The sequence below is a fragment of the Platichthys flesus genome, chromosome 5 (assembly GCF_949316205.1).
Source record: "Platichthys flesus chromosome 5, fPlaFle2.1, whole genome shotgun sequence".
NCBI classification, from domain to species: domain Eukaryota; kingdom Metazoa; phylum Chordata; class Actinopteri; order Pleuronectiformes; family Pleuronectidae; genus Platichthys; species Platichthys flesus.
Window position 1 is genome coordinate 4,171,583 of NC_084949.1, and position 22,156 is coordinate 4,193,738.

Sequence of the window (22,156 nt, forward strand, 5' to 3'; positions counted from 1 at the left end):
AGTTAGTCAATTTCACATTGTGATGGAAAACATTTGACAGAAAACACAACAGTCTGCACGTATTTCTGTTTTTATTTTTAAATAATATATCGTAAGATAAAGGCATGATGCTTCATTTTGAAGTTACAGAGCTCTCAAAATGAAGAGTGTGCTTCATGAAGCAAAGCAAACTTAAGCACAGAACTGCATAGATAATATCTTTAAATATTCTCAACATATTCCGAGGCACCCAAATGCAACGCACAATGGTCCAGTTCTTGTTTTTCAATATCTTTGGTGCCAAACATGATACTTAGAATAAAAATTCTAGATCTAAGGTGTAACAGATAGCATATGTTACACAAGCTTTGAATATACACTGCAGAGTTAACTATTTACAAATACTGCCCTCCTCTGGTTAAGACAGGGAACCTCTGAGACACTCGCTGAGCGTTGACAGTGTGACTGCTGTTCGGATCACAGCATAATGCGTCAAGAATGTGGCAACATCTTTTGTTTGATATTATTTTTCTTCACATACAGATTGGACTGCAATGACAAAGACCCCTCAAAATGAACACATTGTGGATATCTCTCAGTGCTGATGTTCTTCTAAGTGCTGTAAGTGTCTGCAGTGCAAGCATTTAGGGATTGCATGACAGTTATTTAACGGGGGGGGGGGGGGGGGGGGTGAACACTGTATTTCTTCTTGTTTGAAAAGCATGGACCTCTCTTCTCATATGTTCATTCCCACCGCCCAATTTCTTTTTGTAATGTTACACTATTGAATAAACACAATTTATTTTGCCATCAACAACAAACCGTGCCCAAATAATTTACATTTATGCACTCCAGTTAAAACTGCTAGTTGAGTAGAGGAGGTAGTATTGCGACTACTGTAACGTCCTACTACTGCAGATCTCAGCTGCATGCTTGCAATGGCTCACACTGTGCACCCTGCTGACAGTGCACCGCTGTTTGTATATTTCAGGGTTGTGTAAGACATAAAAAAAAACAATTTGTAATGATGAAATGAGCATTATAAAATGGGATCAGGATCAACAGTGTAATAAAGTGACTGTACATGTAATACCAACTCGCAAAAATAGATTTAGTGTTAGTTCATACTGAAGTGACTTTATAATGAAAAATTGCTTTTCTATAGTGGCAAAATTATTTATCAAATTTTCAGAATTTTACTATTATTTTATTTCATTAAATATCTATATTTTTGAACCAAGAACTGTCAATGTCACTGTATATGTCATATTTACATTATTTTATTGTTACATTACTGTAGTTGCTAAGATATACAATAAAGTGGAAGTGGGAGCTGTGATTGTGTGGTAGTGACAAATGTGCTCTCTCTCATAAGATAACGCTAATTAATCAAGACCCTCCCACCTAATAATTTCCACACAGTCCCTGACAGAAAACCTGTTTAAAAAAGTCCACCTTTAGAGATCTCTGACTCCATGTCTTTCAGTGCACCCGGCCTCCTGTACGGAGAGTGAATTAGGATCAAATGAAGTAGTTGAAACAGTGACAGGGTTGAGAGACACGTGTTCTTCATTTGAGTTAGGTGACAGAGACATTTTTGCATATTTAATTGTTATCCTCTGTAATGTAATGAAAGTATGTGTGATACAATTTGTTGTGGCTTTCTGAAACTGTAAAAAATGGCCCTATTGGATCAGCACAAAAGCCAGATGGATGAAGGTTTTGAAATCTGTTTCAGTCATCAGTTCTGATGTAAAGTGAATATATATAATTTGAAATACATATTAAGCATGATTGTAATGTTAATATCCGAGATGTCAATGACAAATGCTATCGCTGCACCTCCAGCATCACCTGTATCACAACAAACGGCTGCAAACCGTTGTTTTCGATCTGACCAACTGGTGGCAGAGTCACTGTGTGATTGCCGGGATGCTGCGAGATCTCTTCATGACGAGACGCACCTCCACGTCAGGGAGGCTGTCCTGTTTAGTCTGGGCACACCCCTCGTCTGCTGCAGCCATGTGCAGGTCGAAGCGCAGGGACACCGACTTCTTGCGCAGCTTGGGATTCCCTCTGAAGAAGGAGCCCTCCCACTGCTTGATCACCTTGTCAAAATTCTCCGTCCTGACAGGAAACGTTAGAAATCATGTTTGTAACTTAACGGTGATGATGATCACACATGATAAACATCACATCATCAGTTCTAAAAACTGTTGAATCTATGTTGTAGTTCTCTATTTTGTTTATTTATTTATTTATCTTTGGTTGGGGAACATAACAAGATTGGTCTATCTTTCAATGTGAATGCCATTCAGCTGATATTTTCATGTGATGTCATTGTTTACTTTGTCAATGGCATGACTCAAAAACAAAGAATTATTTCATGTATTAATTTAGTCATAATCCAACTAAGTAATGCAGAATGGGTAATTACACGTATTATAACACTAGGGGGCAGCAAGAGAGAACACTCTGATGCTGGAAGGTGTCTGCCAGTCGTGCCATGTATAACTCTGTGTAACAGATACATGTACCATAGAAAATGCACATAATTCATGATATAACAGGTAGGGCACAGAGTAGCCAAAACTCTGGGTCTTCCAAAACAAACTCAGTCAAACAAAATTCAAATTGATGCAAATCTCTGTGAGCAGAAGAAGAGACTCTACAAAGGAAGACAGCACTGTATTTGAAGGTTTGGCTCACCAACCACTTTCACAGGATACTTTGACTAATAGATAATTGTTTCAGCAACAAGGAAATGTTTGAGCATATAGATAGATCATTGTGTATTGTGTCATTGGAAGATTTTTGGACCATCAAGACAAAATAAATGATATCTGAAACACGCACACCCACAAACACACAAACACACAAAAACACACACACAGACACGCACACGCACACACACACACACACACACACACACACACACACACACACACACACACACACACACACACACTGCAGCCTGTAGAGATAATTTGTATGTGTGTCATGGATCATTATGCAAATACCTGTCTGTGTGTGTGTGTGTGTGTGTGTGTCTGTGTTTGGCTTGTAAATTTGTCAATTGGGCTTGGACAAAGAATTCCACCCATGTCTCGTACAACAATAAGGTGCCATGCCCTTAAAACGCCACACCAGGCAGGTGTCTCCACATCAAACACAAGCCCTTTAAAGGAAGAACAATTCCCATGCGCTGTTATGACGACTTACTCATGGGAACCTGCAGCCGCCTGCTAAATGTTTAATGGCTCATAACTTGTTTAATGTGTAAGAGGAATTCCTTTGAGAGTTTACACATCCGCTATGCCGGACCAGACGTTGCCGAGATAGAGATGGATTATCGTCATTATGAACTGATGAGTCAATTATAAACCTGAGGGGTAACTTAGATGATGAGGCTAGAGAGTATTTAACCATTTATGTGGTAAAAAAAGATCTGTACTCTAAAGTGATGCTGTTTCGCCCTGCTAATAGAAACTGCCGACACTTCAGACAGAACCAGAGGTGCTGACTGCAGGTCAATGAGGTGCACAAAGATCAATACTTACTCGATGGTGCCATGACCCTCAGCACTCTCGTGAACAACATTGCCTTGAAGAAACTCCTGAGTCTTCACAGTGGAGATGGGCAAATCGTTATCTTGCTCCGGCTCTGTGAGAACAGACATTAGCAACAAATCATAACATGACTGTAGCAGTATGTGTATGTGTGTGCGTGCGTATGTGTGTGTCTCTTACCTGTGAGTATCACAAGGCTTTGCTGTCTGCGCAGTATGCTTCTCTTCTTCCCATTCTCTGCAGGGAGGAGTGATGGTATTTCAGGCAGAGGCTCAGACTTGGGTTCATCCGGAGTAACAGCAGGGTCACTAAAACTGTTCTCCAGCCCATTCTCCTTCGGCTCCACCACAGAGGACCTCCAGGGTCGCAGACCAGTCAATGGCCCGTCCCGACCCATGTACCTGCAGCCACAGACACAGCAAACAGAGTTATCATAGCCAAAAGAATATAAGCGTCTGTGTCATGGCTATAACACCCGCTTGAAAAATGTTCAACTTTCTGGCTTTCTTGATGTCTAAACTACAGCAAGGAGATGTTTAAATGTTCTATCAGATTCTGCACGTGAATATGTCGAATCTGTATGTGAGGGACAACATTTGTGGCAGGAAGCCTCTTGTTTCTGTTTGATTAACCACTGTGTGATTTTCACATTTGAGCCGGCTCAGAGACAAACTCATTGATGGAAAGGAACAGCTAACTGCTTTTTAATTTATCTTCATTACTATGAATATGTTGATACAAATTAGCCAAAATGTTGTCTGGACCTATAACGCCTTCAACAAGTATAGCTGTGTGTGTTTTGTGTTGAGAAACTTTAGCTTGTGAGGACTCATTGGACTGTAAACGGAAGACGGAGAATCAGCCCGGATATCTGCTGTCTACGCTGGAAGCCAAGAAATATGGCTGTTGCCCCCAGAGGCTTATTTATCATGATACGCTAGCTCAGGGGCGTCCAAATTTTTTTTTCCCGAGGGCCACATGCAGAAAAATATAGGAAGGACTGGGCCACTCACTGTAGTGAGGTATACTGCCTTACTTCTAATGCACTACTATTGGCAAAATCAATCAAGTGCAGGTAAATCATGTACATGTTGCTAAGTTTGGAGCCACCTAGTGTTTAAACTAAGAAGTGCAATACAGTGGGCAATAGTCAATTATATTTTTAGACTTTGATACGGGCCGATTAAAAAATTATGGCGGGCCGCAGTTTACCCGTCGGCCTTTGTTTGGACACCCCTGCGCTAGCTGATAGGCTCTGTGATTGGGGGATTGTTAGCTCATCGCAAAAAAAAAAAACATAGCTTAGCTCTGTCAGAAAATATAAAAATTAATCTGACCACCAGCAATTGTGAAGCTTAATAATGAAGTTATTTATTTAATGTTCCTTTATGCCATGCTAAGCTAAGCTAAATGTTGGCAAGCTGTAATTTCATACCTGATGGACATGGGAGTGGTTTCCATCGTCTCATCTAGGTCTCGACAAATGAACGTATCTCCCAAAATACCTTGGCTTTAACATGAGTTATGGTTATGTATTTACTGTTAGAGGAAACCAACCACTGAGCTCTGTAGGGAGAAACTTCTTGAGCTGCAGTGAGTCGATATCTTTACTCTTAAAGTCCAAACTTAAGATCTTTAGTTTATCCTTGTGAGACCTATTGCAGGATGCGACTGTCTGCCTACATCACCCTAACAGAGGCAGTCTGTCAGTGGAGATTCAGCCAACATCTCTGTTGTCCATTATCTTCTGTTATTCAAGCACTTGAGGAGTATCATCTCAAAGAATTGCAACTTGGATCTTTAACAAACCCAGATTGAATGAGAATACTTTGAAACACACGTTGGAAGCTCTTCATCAGAAAGAATCTCTAACTTCTGATGAAAGTCGATGTGTCAGTGTTGCTGATCCACCCACAGACACCCCATTAAGGTACATATTGAGGTTCATACAGGATGTCTGCAACCTACAAGCAGAATTGCAGACATGTGTGCTAAAACCAACAGCGAGAGTATTGTGGCAATAAGCATCCAGCATCAATAATGCTGACTAGGGCATGTCGGGGATGGCCTGAGATGGACAACCCTGCCAGAGTCTGCACATTCAATGAAACTATGAAACAGCAGTTAGAAGGAGGATGTGAGTGAGGAGCTGTAGTATCCCATACAATATCCGCCTGAATCCTTTAAGGCCAATGGATAAATGAACTGCAGATGGAGGATTACAGAAAGTCTGTGTGTGTAAATATACTAGCCTCTGTTTTATACTGAAGATACCTTTAATGGTTACCGCTGCATATAAGTGAACTTGCTTCAGGGTCTTCTTGAGTACTTTACAATTTCACTCATAGGAAGTGTGCGCTCTTGAACTTCCCCAGTCTACATACAAGAGGATAAACAATAGTTATTATATTTAGTGCTTCTCATTGTGTGTAATCTTACGACCTAAAGCTTAGAGTACCACCTGCTGGTCAGGGTTAGGGGGGGATCGTGAATCATAGAATATTGTGAAACCAAATCATTGATAGTACTGTGTCATCCACACGCATGTGGATCTTCATGAGAGAAAAACTTGACAAATAACAGCTGCATATTACTTCTCTAAAGGGAAACTTTGACAACATATTGATGGTCGTCAGAGGGTGAGGCCAAATAATACCCAACTATTACTCTACGGGGCCCATATTTGACACCTTTCTGGGATTTCATTTGAGGTATTGGTACCCCTGAGATGATATATCAGTGGTTTAAAGTCGGTGAAACTATAACATCGTCCTCTTGTTTGTTCAAGTTTTAGAAGGACAGCTGGCCAATGTAGGAGTAACGTCTTGAGATAGAGTCTCGACGGAGTTTCAATATGGAGTAACATTGTGGTTAGCCTGGGGTAGCTAACAAGCTGCTAGTTCAGCAACCAAGTCTGCTTGGTGTCGAGTTTGGTGTGAAGGGGAGGAGGAGGGGTGCTGGTAGTGGTGGTAAGGAGCGGAGGAGGTGAGTACGGAGGCTGGACTGGTAACGGCTAGGTGGGGCTGAGAGACGAGCGCGATCCCGAATGACATCATACGGGGGAGGAAGTACGAAACGAGACGTTTCAATTACATATTTCTTAGAATGGACTCAGTGAAATAATATGATAATAATAATAATTTGATCAAATATGTGGGATACTACAACATCATTTGTCTTTGCACAGTCTGGATCATCAGTGTGATATTTTCTGTCTTTTCTTTTGTTACTTGGCAAACATAATTCACAAATCTTTGTGGTTTCATCTCTTGTATTCCTCACACAGCCCTTTGAGCATTCACTTGCTCCCCACTCATTCCGCACCCTTCTTGAATAAGACCTAACAATGCAGATTTCAGAAGTCACGTCCTGTCTCTCCTGGCATCAGTGACATCAGTCAAAGTCAGATTCTGAGTGAAAAGCATCTGCAATCTAAAGAAATAAGGAAAACCAAAAGTGGCAAATCTATCCCCTTATAACTCTCTCAAAGAGTCATACGACAAAACTACCTTCCTCAAACTACAGCATGACAATAATGGGAGTGATGCAAAAAAGTTGTTAAATTGCCCTGGAGTTCACTCTGAGTTGTCTACCCATGGTGAAGATAATTATAGGCCATGCTAAAATGAATGGAAGACTGGGCTTTATCTTTATATCTGATTACAGACAGAGGTGGATTTATACGTTATAAATCAAGAATTAATTTCCAGACACCGTTTAAGGTCATGAATCACATGTTGTTTTGGTGTTCTTTTTTACAGCCTAAGTCTGTCTCAGCCTGCAATTAGTGGGGATAATTAGTTTCTGTACAGATTAAGTCTCTAATCCATAACAGAATAGTAGGATTTAATCAAATTCTAGACGGAGGAGCATGACCAACCTGTTTGACAGCTAAATAAAAGAAACGATTAGGAAATCATTTTGTTTACTTCGTCATTAAATGGAAGAGAGATGTTTCTTTGTTGAGTTATGTCGGTGAACGAGTGCGTCTGTAGAGTGTATTTCTAGTTGCTTCATATATACAATTTTTCTCTTTTTCCTGCACTGTTCCTTTTGACAGTTTGTGAAGGCGGTGCTGGGAAAGTCTTTGGGGAAAGCCCTTTAACCAAAAAGTACAAAGGAATTTCCTGGTTGACACTGAAGCCACAAAATTCCAAGTGAATGATTCTTTCCTGGTTCCCATGATGTTTCCATCCCCTTCTCTGTCTCTTGTCCTCACCTGCCCTCTTCACGCTCCAGGAGGCGTCGGTAAGTGGCAATTTCTCGCTCCAGCCTCATCTTGGTGTTGAGGAGCTGGCTGTGGCGCTGACGCTGAGTGGAGAGCCCGTCCCTCACCTGCTCCAGCTCGCTCTCCAGCCCGACAATAACCTGGGAGAGGTCCTGCAGCTGGCTGGAGTACATCTGCTGGGTGTTATGCAAGGAGCTCTCCAGGCCTTTCTCCTGGATAGCAAGAGGCAACGGCTGTCAGCATCATGCCTGGACATTATATATTTGTGGTCAAATAACACTGCCTTGTAGCTAATAATAATGTTATAACTGAGAATTTCATAAAAAAAGAACAGAATCCCTCACTGGCTTCCCAGCACAGAGAGTGCAACAGTAGGTATCCATGTTTCTAGATGAAAAAGAGAAATGCTGCTAAAAACCAAAATGTAACGATGACACAATTAATATGCACTAATTAATATAATATTGATTATTAGTTCATTATTATAACATAATCAGTTGCCACAACATTTAAATGTAATACCCACTTCTGAATATTATAGAATGATTAAAATGTATTCAAAACATTGTATTAATCTTTATCTAGATTATTTTACACAATGCAGTTGAGTGCATTGTAAACAGGTTATTACATTTTAGTCAGACAGAGTTGTTGCCAATTTTGTCCTGAGTGAAATATGTTTATTGGATCGGGATAACATTTGTTTAGACATTCATGCTCCCTGGAGGATGAATCCTGACTTCAGTGATGTGCTGACTTTTCTGCGAGCACCACCATGACATAACATCTGTGGATTTGAGAGAAATGTTCCAACAGCTATTGAATCAACTGTTTGGCCCTCAACAAAATAACAATATTTACAACTTTCATGAGAAAAGACATGTTTCAAGTATATGTACAAAAGAAATTATGGAAACGTTGAGAACATTAGGAGAAGTGCTATCAATGTGATAGCTGGGGAAAATGGTAGGTTACTGTAGGTTGTCTTACCAAAGCATGCATGGTCTCAATCTCCACCTGCAGGGAGTGCCACTGCTTCCTGGCCTCTGCGAGCTCCGCCCGCGCCTCCCTCAGGGCGGCGCCGCCGAGGCTCACCTGAGCCCACGCTGCTTCCTCCTGGGTTAGGTGAGGAGGGTGAGATTTTAAAAGAGGCACAAGAACCCAGCACCACCACTGCCATCACATTCACTCTCAGCCAAACATAAAGACACACACACACACACACTAACACACAAATAACCATTTAACTTCTTACACTCAGACCCAACGTCAGTCTTTAACATTGTGATAAGATGTAAGATATGATAACTCTGGTGCAGAATGTGCTCATGTTCATTTCTAGTAGACATTCATGTATGTATTAGATAAATGAAACAGGTTTGATGAGAATCACGTGCAGCCACTGAAAGACGTTCCCACTGGCACGCAGTCAGAGGACAATGTGGTTGTTTTGGTGGTGTGCGTTTCAGTTTGCTAAACAGATAGTGGAGCCGACACCTGGGTCTGCGAGTACACACAGCTGTACAAGCTGCACCGGGACACTGTACAGCTGTCAGACATTTCACACTCTCCGTCCTCGCCCCAATTCAAATGCAGTAGAGCGGTGTGACTGTCTCAGAACACCTACGTCAATGTTTTGACAGTAAATGAAGATGACTCATGTTATGAGTTATTTTCCATTTTCTGTTTTAATGCATTAATCATTCTGTAATCTTATGGGATAATTACATGACAAGGAAATTAGACAGAGGATATCTGACATTACTTATAAGATTTATTATATACGGTTCAGTTGGACTTCTTGGGATCCTTTACTTAAGTAAAAATATGTACTCCTCACTATGAAAATAATCTGTTACCGATAAAAATCTGCCTTCAAGATGTCTGTGTATAAGCTGATGAAAAACTGCTGGAGTTTGTGCACACTGTTTCAGATTGAGAGTTTATATTATACCAATACAGAGATTTGAAAGGTACCCTGTGGAGGGTTTGACAACTGCTTATGCTATGTTTTTAGAACAGGGCCTCTGCTTTTGTTTGTATCCTATACACGCTTCACATGCATGATGAGACACACACGCCTGTCACCGGTTTCACACTGTTGTGTCACACTGATGGCAGCAGTTATAATAATTATCAGACCACAGCGATTCACACAATGTTTACGTGAAAAACACTGAATGTAAGCGTAACTTTTGTTTGTTTACAGGAAAACTCCATATTACAGCTTTAAGATTTAAAAGCGTGTTAATGTTGCTGAAATTGATGATGAATGTAGATTTGGTGTCTGTATCCAGGTTTAGATTCTTCAATTCACTGTCTGCACATACTTTGCCAACTCACAGAGTAAAGAACACAGGGGGCAGCATCTTTCCCTAAGCACTATCATAACCCCATAGTATACAACGGATTGTACGTTAATAAACCCAGTATGACATTCCCAAAAAGACAGTGCATCATTCCAAAGTGACTGACAACTGGAATGTCAGCGATGGTAATTACATATACCACCCAGGCATTTGACTGCAGCATTGTGTGAACGTTAACTTTAGTGGATCTGATGTAAATAACACTGTTTTATAAAAGATGCTCTGAAATAGCACTGTGGTGGCCTGGAGCCCGTGGTCACTGTCAGACCGAAGTCATTGTGCTGTGGCATAATAAAGACGTCCAATCCTAGGGGGCAGGTGTCAAAAATAACAAAAAGCTACTTTTACTAGATAAAGGATTCAAATCTGCAAGATTGTATCCTACATATGAGAACACATGGGTTGTTATTTGGCTCATACATATTTAATGAAGATCAGGAATAATTCAGACAGTAGTGGCAGATCAAATTGTGTTACACACTACTGCAATAGTGTTTAGCACTAAAAGTAGTAATGTTTAGATGAAGTGATTAGAAAAGGAAGAGAAAATCATACAAAACAGAAAATGTGCAAATAGGCGCACAGAGAAAGGAGGAAGCTTCATAGTGTCTCTTAATTCTCCACCTTTTCACCACAGTCATCAAACAGCCCACTAACCATTTAAATCAAGTGGAGCACACACAGTACATCTGTCGGCCTTACCTCGGAGACGCTGAAGTTGGTAATGAGGGTGTGTCTGACTGGCAGTGGGCCAGGACAGCATGAGAGAGGCACAGAAAAAACAGCTTAGGGAAGATTCACAAGGGTGACAAGGATGATACATACCTCAGTAAGAGCTCTTCTGGTTGCTGCTGCTGCTGCTGCTTCAGCACCAGAGTGGCTGGGCCCGACCAAGCCTGGTGATGGATTTGCCACGGTCCCAAGGCTGTGGTGTCTCTCGTCTGGGCCGCGAAATCTGTTATGGTCGCACTGCGCTCTGATTCTGTCGAGGAGCTGGGTGAGCTCCATCCCTGTGCCATGCTTCTCCTCCCCTCCTTTTGCCGTAGATGATGCTAACAGGGCATCGCAGGAGCCGGCCCGCTGCAGCTGCAGAGCCTGGGCTGCCTACAAACAGCCAACCAGAGGGAGCAAGGGTGGGTGGGAGGGGGGGACAGGGAGAAAGGGAGAGAGGGAGAGAGGGAGAGAAAGCATGAGAGGAGTGTGAATGATGTAAAGAGAGGGAGCGACACTACAGAAAATAAAGCATAGAGAAGGAATTAGTTTGTGATCATATTGTTGAATAGTTGCAAAGGACAAAAGGAGTGCAAGGGAGAAGACTGTGTGTGTGTGTGTGTGTGTCTATGACAGTGGGCAATGAGGCATCGCAATGCAGAGGCAAGTGAGAAAAATCATTATTCAGCCCTACATACGTGCATGTGTGGTTGTGTGTGTGTATGTGTGTGTATGTGTGCAGGACAAATCACAGTAGTGGTGGAGGTAGGAGGGCTGGTGGTATTAGTCAGCAGGACTGAGAAAATTAATAGAAGGAGGTGGGAAAGAAAGGAGAGAGGAGAATGAGGTCAGAAGATGCTGTCAAATGAAAACCGGGGCGCACACATACACACACACACACTTAGCATTTAGCACCACATTATCGCAAAACACTAAGTGGAGTCGATGCTAAAGGAGCAAAGCATAATAAGTAAATGTTAGCAAGCTAAAATTGTGACCTAATAATGGCGCAATTTTGAAAAGTTTAGGAATCACTATATTATTACAATTCATCTGAAAGGTACCTGTACATGATCTACTGTGCAAAATGTCATGGCAAGCCAACGAATAGTTGTTGAAATATTTAAGTAGGGGGAAATTTTTTTGTTACTATCTATGGTGTGTAGTCAAATCACTAGCATTTTAAATATACTTATATGATAATAATATATATAATACATATTTCAACCAATGTTTCCAGCACTCACCACTTATGGGTCTAGTGGGCCTGTACCATAATTCTATTAATAACTGCGGGTAAGTTCAAGTGACAAAGGTATTGTAACAGCTTTGATGGAACAACTACACAGTCAGTTACTGAGCCGTTGTCCAAACTTCTCTGGTCCAACCTGCTCCACTACCAGCCTGTGTTTTAATGGTGTTCATTATAGCCAGTGATAGTGACATTGGGTCTTAAACTTATTAGCTACCACATCTTGAGTAGAAGACAACAATCCTAACAGGTGTCAAAGGCAAATGATCAATCATGTCCAACATTGTCCACGACTCAATCTCCAGCCAACTTCACAAAGAAGTTTGAACCCTCATTGCATTGGCTCGCTTGTTTATAACAAGTTTAAGACACTGCATCTGACCAAAAACACATTTTCCAGCTCACAAATCCTCAACCAACAAAGGTTCCAATGATAGAAGGGATTATTCATTTATTATTTTCAAATTTATATTCTTTTTTCCTCCCAAGAATATAAATCGTCTTACTTGGTGGCACATACTCCACTATCAGGCTGTCATTGTAAAGTAGCCATTACTCATCCATCCTTTAATTATACTGCTAATCCTTTGAGGGTTACACGTGTTTTTGGACTATGGGAGTACCTAGAGGAAACCCACACACTGGGAAAAATATGCAAACTCGACCAAGACCCCTTGATTGGGATTCCAAAGACTGTCACTGGAAAGGAACAGTAATGTCTCGACTTCCTGAGGAAACTGAGGAGCGTCGGGCTGCCCCGGAACCTCTTCATGAACTTCTAAACATGCACAGTGGGGAGAATCAAGATGTTCTGCATCACAGCATACATCTTATGAAGGAGCAGACAGCTCTGCAAAGCGCACACACACACACACACACACACACACACACACACACACACACACACACACACACACACTCAAAACCAGCATCCCCCACAAAGCCTTAAAACTGGTGAACACTGCTTTACCCCACTGACTGAGCTCTCCATCTTGCAACCTTGATTACTTATGCTGAAAATTCATTACTCTTGAAATAAATCAAAAGGGGTTGATTTGTAGGTGTATGTGTTCGGGTTTAGGGGTATGAGTAATGGCAAAATACTGTTTCCTGAATATTATGTTGAATTTAAAATAAAAATGTAATTATATAAATGTTGAAACATTTATATAATGAATTTTTTTTTTTTTTTATTTGATTCTTATTTATATTTTTCATTATTATGTCCTTTAAATTTGTACGTGTGTATTTATGTTTTCTTAATTTTTTTTCAAAGAAATAATGAAAAGCTTTATTCAAGAGATTACAGACTGACTACTGTCAGGTAGAGAGGAGCATGAAGGCACAGTAAAACAGGCAGGTTAAAGGAAAGCATAGAAAAGACATTTGGAGTATATTTAGTGACCTCAAACTCCCGGTGCGTCTCCTGCAGCTCTGTCATGGAGCGGTGGACATCTGCTTGCAGCATCATGCTGCTCTGGTCTGCCTTCCTCTTTGTCTCCCTGAGCAGAACCACCTGTTGCTCAAGACGTTGGGTGTTCCGCTCCTCTGTCTCACACCTACAATGTCAACAGCTGAGGTTATTTACTGAGCCACCAGCCAGTGTTCATAGTTAATCATTTAACCCCATAGAACATCAATCACACGTAATCCTCAGATAAAGAAAACACAAATGATCAAGATGATCAAGAGAACACATTCCCAGTCTTTAGATATTAACTATATCTTGAAGGCTGTGTTCTACAAATCACTAGTATGAAGGATTTTAAAAGACCCTGACAACATCCTCAGAGTGTCATAAACACAGTCCAGAGTTTCACAGACACACTCAGCTGGTCAGGAGATACATAAGGTGGAGCTATTCTTATAGAATGATGACAAGATGGTGAATATCCATTGGAAGTTTGAAGGTCTTCTGCACAACTTAAGCTCCCAACAACCAGTAACGAAGTAGTGTAAGCAGGTATCGGTGGCCGGAACAGGGGTATCTATTTGTTGCCGCTGTCCGTCATGGGTTAATAGTTGGCAGCGGAGGTGGTGGTGGGGCTCAGTGTCAGTCTGCATAAACACATAAGTGAAAGTGCCGACGCAGCACAAAGCCCGGCCTGGATTTGTATGCATGTTGGCTCACAGGAGCAGAAACTGGCCTGAGTTTGATAACAGATGACTGGAAAAGCAGTGCAGCAGCATGAAAACAGGAAATATAGGATAAGATATTCAACAACTTTGCTTCGTGTACTGAGATGTTTCATCGAGCAGTAATGACACGTCTTTAATTTGTTACTGATTAAAATCCCCAAACCTCCAACCTGTCTTACTGTAACTGATCACTCAGGGCCCAAACTCCATGAATGAGTGTAGGCTAATAGATGCTATCTCATGCCTGATATACTGACGATTCTGACTAATCTGGTTGGACCGTATTGGGTGATGCAGAGGAACGTTAGGGCTTTCAGGAAAACTATCAATCAATCAACCAAATTTATTTGTATAGCCCATATTCACAAATTACAATCATAGGGCTTTAACAGGGTATGGCATCCTCTGTCCTTAACCCTCAACAAGAGTACGGAAAAACTACTAAAAACCCTTTTAACAGGGTAAAAATACGTAGAAAACTCAGAGAGAGCCACATGAACATCCCACAGACAAACCCAGCTGACCTGGACTGAATGGCAGAAGCTCTGGACTTCATGGTGTCAGACTGTAATGCCAGCTGGGCATTCTCCATCAGTAGTTTACCAACCTGAAAGAAAACACAAAGTACAACACAATACCATTAGATTAGATCACGGAATGTGCAAAGACAAGGTTCAGTTTTTTAGATATCAATATGACTATGATAAGTTGATGAGGTGGGCTGTGCTATGGCATAAGGTCTGTTGAAAAGATAAATGCAATAAATCAAAGTAATAGCTACTTTTCAGTTCCATCGATATTTTTGTTTTCTAAATAATGATTGAATTGACCTTCTTTCCAGCAGCGTGACAGTGAAGCTAAATGAACAATACCAGGGATCTGACACTGAAGCTGCTAAATGGAATTTGTGGATTACTCAACATGTGCAGTCTGGTGAATAGTCACCTCTGAGAGTAGACAACATTTATCCTAATTTTAAAATAATAACTATTTACTATCTTTTTGTAAAGATATGGGGCATTTTTTACTTGATAGGACAAGCATGAAATGGCGAGGAGAGCTACCATGTGCCACAACTGCATTTCTGTTCAAAACTTACTCATAGAGGATTATCCTGAATTTGCTTATCTGTCATCCTTACCTCACCTGCAGGCTCAAATAGTCAATCAGTGCTGAGGCGGTGCATATTGAATAAATAATACATGTGCCAAAACTTCCTCAGAAATTCAGTTTCATTCGACCCTATAAAAAAGCCACTAACCGTCTTTGGATTCCAAGGAGGAATCCAAGCACAAAGAAAGGAGTCTCCTATTCTCTTATCACGCACATAATAAGGTAACACACCTTGATTTCCCTTTTGTTTTCTTATGAGTGCAGCACTTTCAGTAAAGCACACACCCAGGTTGAACGAAAGACAAATATAGCATGGAATATTCCATACTATTACAAACACGACTATGATGTGGATGTTGGGTTACACCTTCAAATCTTTAAGCCCCTGTGAGATGAAGGAATCTTCACATTGACATGATCGCCTTTTTAACGTCTTAAAGGCTGATTACGCATCAATGAGTAAGCCCTGTAAAGAAAACACAAATTTGAAACAGCATTCAAGAAGAAAAACCGGGACATAATCCTACATGTTAACAAGAAGGCATTGAATAAGTGCACAATAGCACTAGCAGAGTTTGATCTTGTCATAGTCACAGTCTCGTCTACCAGACGTTGAGATGAGTGACGTGGTGAGCAACAGGACACTGGTGAGTCATTAAAACAGCTACTCATGCACTTCAAGCAGAACGCGACACTAAAACCATGGGAGCAGCAGAAAACCATCAAGTCGAGTCATGTGATGCTGACCTGTAGCATCACATGACTGCTGCGTCTATCTGGCTTTGATCCAAGAGTAACGACACACATATCTGATCCTAATCCTCCGAAGCAAGTTTCTGTGATGTGGCCTTAACTCTCACTTTCTACCTCGTGGACTTATGTATCATCTGAGTATTATGTTTAATGTGTCGCTAGTGAATTACCCCAGACAAATTGTTTAAGATCAAGTTTTGTCAACTTTTAGCTGAAGTTTCAGTATCCAGTGGGTTTGCTAATGGTTGTTAAAAATGTAAAAATGATTAATATTCAGCAGCAATAGCCTCAAAGCAATGTTTAGCCTGAAACCAGGGTGGCACCGCTGCCATTTCTCCTCACCTTGCCTTCAGGTGAACATGAATTTGAGGCAGTTCCCATGATGTTGCTTGAGGCTGTCATTAACAACAACAATCCACTGTGTCTGTGTTTTTATTGCAGTCATTGTTTGATATACACATGCTTATGTTCTCTGCCTGACAAGGGTGATGCCCAAACCAAGCATTATCCTAAAACCTGAGTGCAAATAATTCTGTAGCACGTCTAATATACATCAAGATTATGCCTATATGTTTGGCAAAGAAGTATGCAATTTCCAACCTTTTTTAAAGATTCTGCTGATTTCAAACGATTACCTAATGATAACAAATTTCAACAAGTGTGAGTCTGACCTGGCCACGGAGCTCCCTCAATGCATGTTCCTGTTGGGACCAGTCCTGGGAGCGTGACACATTCCTGGTCCCCCAGTTGGCTATCTGATCCTCCAGCTGCTGGTTGGCCTCCTGCAGCTTGTTCACCTGCTCCAGGAAGCCCTTCAAACGTGTGTTCAGACCCCACATGGTCTGACTGGAGTCCTGCAGCAAGTCCATGGAGACCTGAGAGACTTCACACTCAAAGCTATCTAGGTACACACAACGAGCCGCTGATATTTCCACACAGTCCAATGACTACTTGTGCCTATGATGGTCAAAACATTCAGATGATTTGCTGCAGAATGCACACACAGTAATACAAAGTTAAAGCTTTCACAGCAAACAAACTGCCTCCCAGTCAGAGATCACACACACACGCCAGAGGCGTTTACTTTGTAAATGTTTACCCAGCGATACTCACCGACAGCTGAGTGACCTTCAACAAATACAGGGCAGTAAATGTAGTAACTGGTAGCAAAAGTCCCTTAGTCGATTTGTCTGGTCACACTGAGCCGATCCACCAGTCACCACAGCTTAGCCACATTCCTCTACAAGAAGCTGGTCAACACTGTTTCCCACTGTGTCGCAGGTCATCAGCAGTAAGCCTCTGAGACAGAGCAAGCAGGCTGCCATTAGCCTGCCAGCACCACTGCTATATCAACCTATAGTCTTCGTTGTCAGCCGCGATCAGGATGGTCCTCCCTGTCCCATCTCACTCCCTGGGCACCATTCGGGAGAGGGGAGAGCGGTGGAGTAAGCACTGGACACAGTGCTTACATCACCAGCACTCTGGGGCCCTTTGTACTCTCTGATCCAGGATTACTGTGCAGCTTTCAAACAGAGAGCAACACAAGCTGTGGAGGGAATGTTCAGGGAAACACAGTGACAGGATCCGTGTGTGAGTGTGTGTATTTGAGTGGGGCTTTAATAAGAGGTTACATGTACTGTAATTAATGTGACGTCCACATAGACTGTGTACTGAAGTCAAGTAAAACACACGTTGTGCAGCGTTGCCACTTGCTCAATAACTGGTTTCAGAGAATAATTGAGAGTTTGTGTCTGGACCAAAGGTTTTGTTAAATATTTTCATGCTGCTCCAATGTTTACTTAAATACAATGTCTGCAGATATAGCAGATGAAGTGATGCATTCTCACAAACACAAACAAAAATAAAAACAACATTTGAATCAGTTGTTTAATGACACTTGACTGACATGTCATTTAGCGAATAACACCATACAATTCTTAACAGTGTTCAGCAACATATGGAAGTCACAGGCTAATGTTAAAATGTAGTATAATTGTCACTTAGCAGTTTATCTGTGGATAATGCTATAACAATGTACTGAACCGGTGTTCGTTACAAGTTTTTCTCCATTGCTTTGGCTCATTTCACGAAACACAAATGACATTCTCAGAGCTCTAAGTGCGATTGGCAAAATAGCCTATATGGTTCAGCACAACTAAATAGATCATCTTCAAAAGGTCATATCTCACCCAAAACAGCCAACTCTTTAGTCAAAACTAAATCCTTTTCTCATACAAATAGTCAGTGCCCCCAAAATGAAAAGTCCCTTTGGCATTGTTTAAACACTACAGGTCAAAATGTTTAGATGTTTTGTCAGTATGGCAGTGGACCATAGAGATATCCCTCATGTGCACATTGCAATCTTGGCTCAGTCCTTTGACACTGAATGGTTACAGTAGATGTTTTCTTTCCAGAATACTATGTGTATCAGACAGAAAAAAGATTAATTCAAGTTTCACATTAAATACTTCATTGCACTCATCCTGCCATTGAAATTGTTACAGTAATTGCCATACATCGTGGTTACAGTAACAGAAAATGTGTACAGAACAATATACTGTCAAACAATAAGCACATCAAAACTAAAATTAGTTATAGCCTACACTAACAACGTCTGGCCACAGATTTTCATCAACATCACATCTGATGTTCTTCCTTGCTATGCAGCGGGGGAAGAATCAGCGTGCATGCCGCAACCATCCCTGTCACTGCTCTGCTGTGACATCACCACAAGCAGAATCCATTGCCTGGAGAAGGGACCTCTGGTTTTGAGTCCGATTCTCATAGACTTTCCACCTCCATGCAGAATAAAACTGAACCTGAAAGTTACACCTGAAAATTAAGCCGGTGAGCCAAGAGCTCCATATTACAGTATATACCATGATGTTTTTCATGGTATTATGTGCCTGAAAGATTTTGACAGGGGAGTGAACTATTGTGCAGGTCATGATGTACACAAGGAAATGATTTCAACATGTTTTGCAGAGTACAACCACTTGCGTGAGAAGCAACAGTGAGTTTAGACCAGCAAGACATATTCAATTGGTAATTGGACTAACTGAAGGCAATTGTACCTAACCGTTTGCAAAGGTGTGCTAATCATTTGAAATTTGGGCAAGCCTTAGGCAATTGTACTTGTCATGTGGAAGGATGTGCTAATACAAATGCAATTTGATTAAAGGAATGAGATATTCCAATCTGTGGTGAACAAGTGCCCAGTGGTTTAGAGGTTTGCACGTGTTGTTTTGAGAATGTCATTTCTATTTCGTGAAATGAGCCAAAGCAATGGAGAAAAACTTGTAATGAATCAGCTGTCGAGCTGCAAACAAATGAAACACTTGAGGTAACGTTTTGATGCTTCTCAAGCAGAAAAGCACTCATAGCTACCAACATGTAAATAAGCAAGCTAGCTAGGTCAGTCCCCAACTTCAGAAAGAGTTCCGACAAATGCCAAATTTTCGCTTTCGACTGCCAACGTGATTTATTTATCCATGTCACAAGTCGGTTTAATAAGAAGGAAATCTGTAACCAAACTAATGGCAGAGAACAGGTTCCATTTTGGACCCTTTGCTCTTTACCTCAAACATCAGCAGAAGGAAGATGATTCCCTATTTGTCAGTTACACAATATGCATGTGTGCATCCATCCATTATCTATAGCATACACCTTTGACAGGTGTCAACCAATCACACACTATGTTTTAACAAGGTTAAGTAAGAGTCTCAAATTACCTAAACCCCAATCCACATGTGTTTGGACTGTGGGAAGAAGCCGGTGTAACCAGGAGAACCAAACTAGATACCTCCAAATACAAAAGCCAATCCGGGAGTCCAACCGAGACTCTTCTTGCTTTGAGCATGATAATGGGTCCTGAAGTATTACTTGTTGGATTTGTCTACTAAATTGTAACTTTTCAAGTCAAATAACAATTAAATGTTTAAATTGCTAGTAGGATTGACCTTCATATGCTTCTTGTTTTACCAGAGTGGCATACATGTGGAATTTATAGCTTAAGATATCAATATTTTTCATTTGCAATTTAATGTTGTAAGAGGAAACTTTTTTAGTTCTTCTTCGTCTTCTTTCTCTTCTTCTTTTTCTTCTTCTTATCATAAAGCTTATATATAATGTTCAATTTCAATAGGTGTTGCACAAACCGAAACTAATGATTAGTCGGCTTCTCAACCCCCTAAGCAAAGTCTCCCCTATAAAATATTGCAAAGCCCAGTATAAAGCTAAACTCCTTTAGAAACGTAGACGTGTATAATGGATATATCACATCTTATTGGAGATCTTTGTCAGTGTCTGGGCCTCCACTGCACACGCTCTGAAGCCCTGAGTGCAGCACAATCTCAACAGGCCTGTATGACAATTAAATCTGTGGTGGTAACGAAGGTGACTCTTAGGAGCAACAGGTTCCCAGTAACAGGTACACAGACTATAGAGTGAACGTTTTCACGAGAGAGAAAGAACTGAATTGCATGCTGCAACTGCACCTGGAACTACAGTTCTTACTGTCTGCATGGACGGTAACAGCTGACCTCCTTTGACATGCAATATTTCATTATAGGTGTTTGACTGTTGGGAGAATATTTAATTTCCTTCTCTCATCTGTGTCTTTGTGCCTACCTTGACTTCAAAGAATCACCTATGTGAATTTGCAAGTATTCCTGCCTTGGGCAAACACTTGTGCTTTGCTAAAAAAACAGGATGTGGGGATTATTAATTCAGACAAGTGAGCCTGGAGTTGTACCTGCTCCAACTATTGTACAAATATTGTACCTGTCGATACCTTCTCTTTCCCAGGAGAAACAATAGATGAGGAGAAGAAAGCAGACGTTTTCTTTTGGTTTACAGTTTGTCTGGCTTGTGATATTCCTCTATTTGTCTCGGAGAAAGAGAGGATAGATAGATAGATAGATAGATAGATAGATAGATAGATAAATAGATAGATAGATAGATAGATAGATAGATAGATAGATAGATAGATAGATAGATAGATAGATAGATGGATGGATGGATGGATAGATGGATAGATAGATAGATAGATAGATAGATAGATAGATAGATAGATAGATAGATAGATAGATAGATAGATAGATAGATAGATAGACAGACAGCATTGACAGGACTCTCACCGTCATCACACTCCCATACCCTTTCAGCAAAGTGTCCTCCTGTTGGCAAGAATTGGGCGATGATGACAATGCAATTAATAATGCTGTCGGTTGGAAAAACAACACCCATCAGGGCGTTGTATCCAGCTGTATTCTGAACGTCTGGGACAGATGATTTCTGCTGTGACTGCTAATTAGGAATGCCACCAAACGTGTTTACTTAATGTCATGTTGCTCCCACAAAGATCTAAGAAATAGCCCCGGTTGCACGGCATGAGCGGCAGTGTTTGGTCGGGGGAGTCATGTAACTAAGAACAAAAGGAAATTACAGGTCGGGACTTGTTTGACAAAATTTTCAAGGGGGAGAGGCAAGGCATCACAGCTGGACATGATCTAAAGGACAATGAAAACAAGCCAAGTTTTCCCATACCCTATGGGTTTATCACTGAATAGAGGGACGTTAGATTAGTCTGCTGCTGTTCCCCTGAAGGGTGGGCGCTAAGGAACTGTTCGACCATGACTCATTTGACCCCTCATTCTCTGTACAAGGAGCCTTTTACTGGAGGACTTTGACAAAAGAGACAACTGTTATAAAAACAGGACACTTTTGATCCACTCTCTAGCAATTATAAAACTTAGTCCATGCCAGAACAATTTTGTCTGTACATGATACTGTAAGCAAGTCACCTGAGTGCTGAATCGAGAGCATTGTTGTTTAAATCCTAAACCACAGAAGGGATTATCTTCACATAAACTCTCGATAAGACACTACTGTAGGGACTATGCTCAGCTGTAGCTTGTCTCATGTGCTTTGTCTTCCAGTGTAAGAGGCAGTGAAAGCAATAACAGCAGGTCTTAGAATACCACACAAGTCCACCTGTGGCACCTACTTATTTATAACCGTCAAACACTGGTTTAAGCACTCA

At 41.1% G+C, this 22,156-nt stretch overlaps 1 protein-coding gene across 3 annotated transcripts; it reads right to left on the bottom strand.

Annotated features, from left to right (window-relative positions):
* Positions 1 to 51: 51 nt before the first annotated feature.
* krt222 (keratin 222) lies at positions 52 to 21,929 on the bottom strand. 3 transcript variants are annotated; one of them, XM_062388121.1, is made up of 10 exons: positions 17,227 to 21,928; positions 16,785 to 16,967; positions 14,772 to 14,854; positions 13,514 to 13,667; positions 10,971 to 11,249; positions 8,767 to 8,892; positions 7,768 to 7,988; positions 3,729 to 3,949; positions 3,540 to 3,642; positions 52 to 2,106 (listed from the first exon to the last, which is right to left on the bottom strand). In XM_062388121.1, exons 2-10 carry the CDS (start codon positions 16,950 to 16,952, stop codon positions 1,893 to 1,895), a joined length of 1,569 nt encoding a protein of 522 aa, XP_062244105.1. In that variant the 5' UTR covers positions 16,953 to 16,967; positions 17,227 to 21,928; the 3' UTR covers positions 52 to 1,892. The 3 variants fall into 3 exon arrangements, with proteins under 3 accessions (XP_062244105.1, XP_062244104.1, XP_062244106.1); XM_062388120.1 differs by having other exon boundaries at positions 16,785 to 21,929; XM_062388122.1 differs by lacking the exons at positions 16,785 to 16,967; positions 17,227 to 21,928 and adding an exon at positions 15,728 to 16,030.
* Between the last annotated feature and the right edge of the window lie 227 nt (positions 21,930 to 22,156).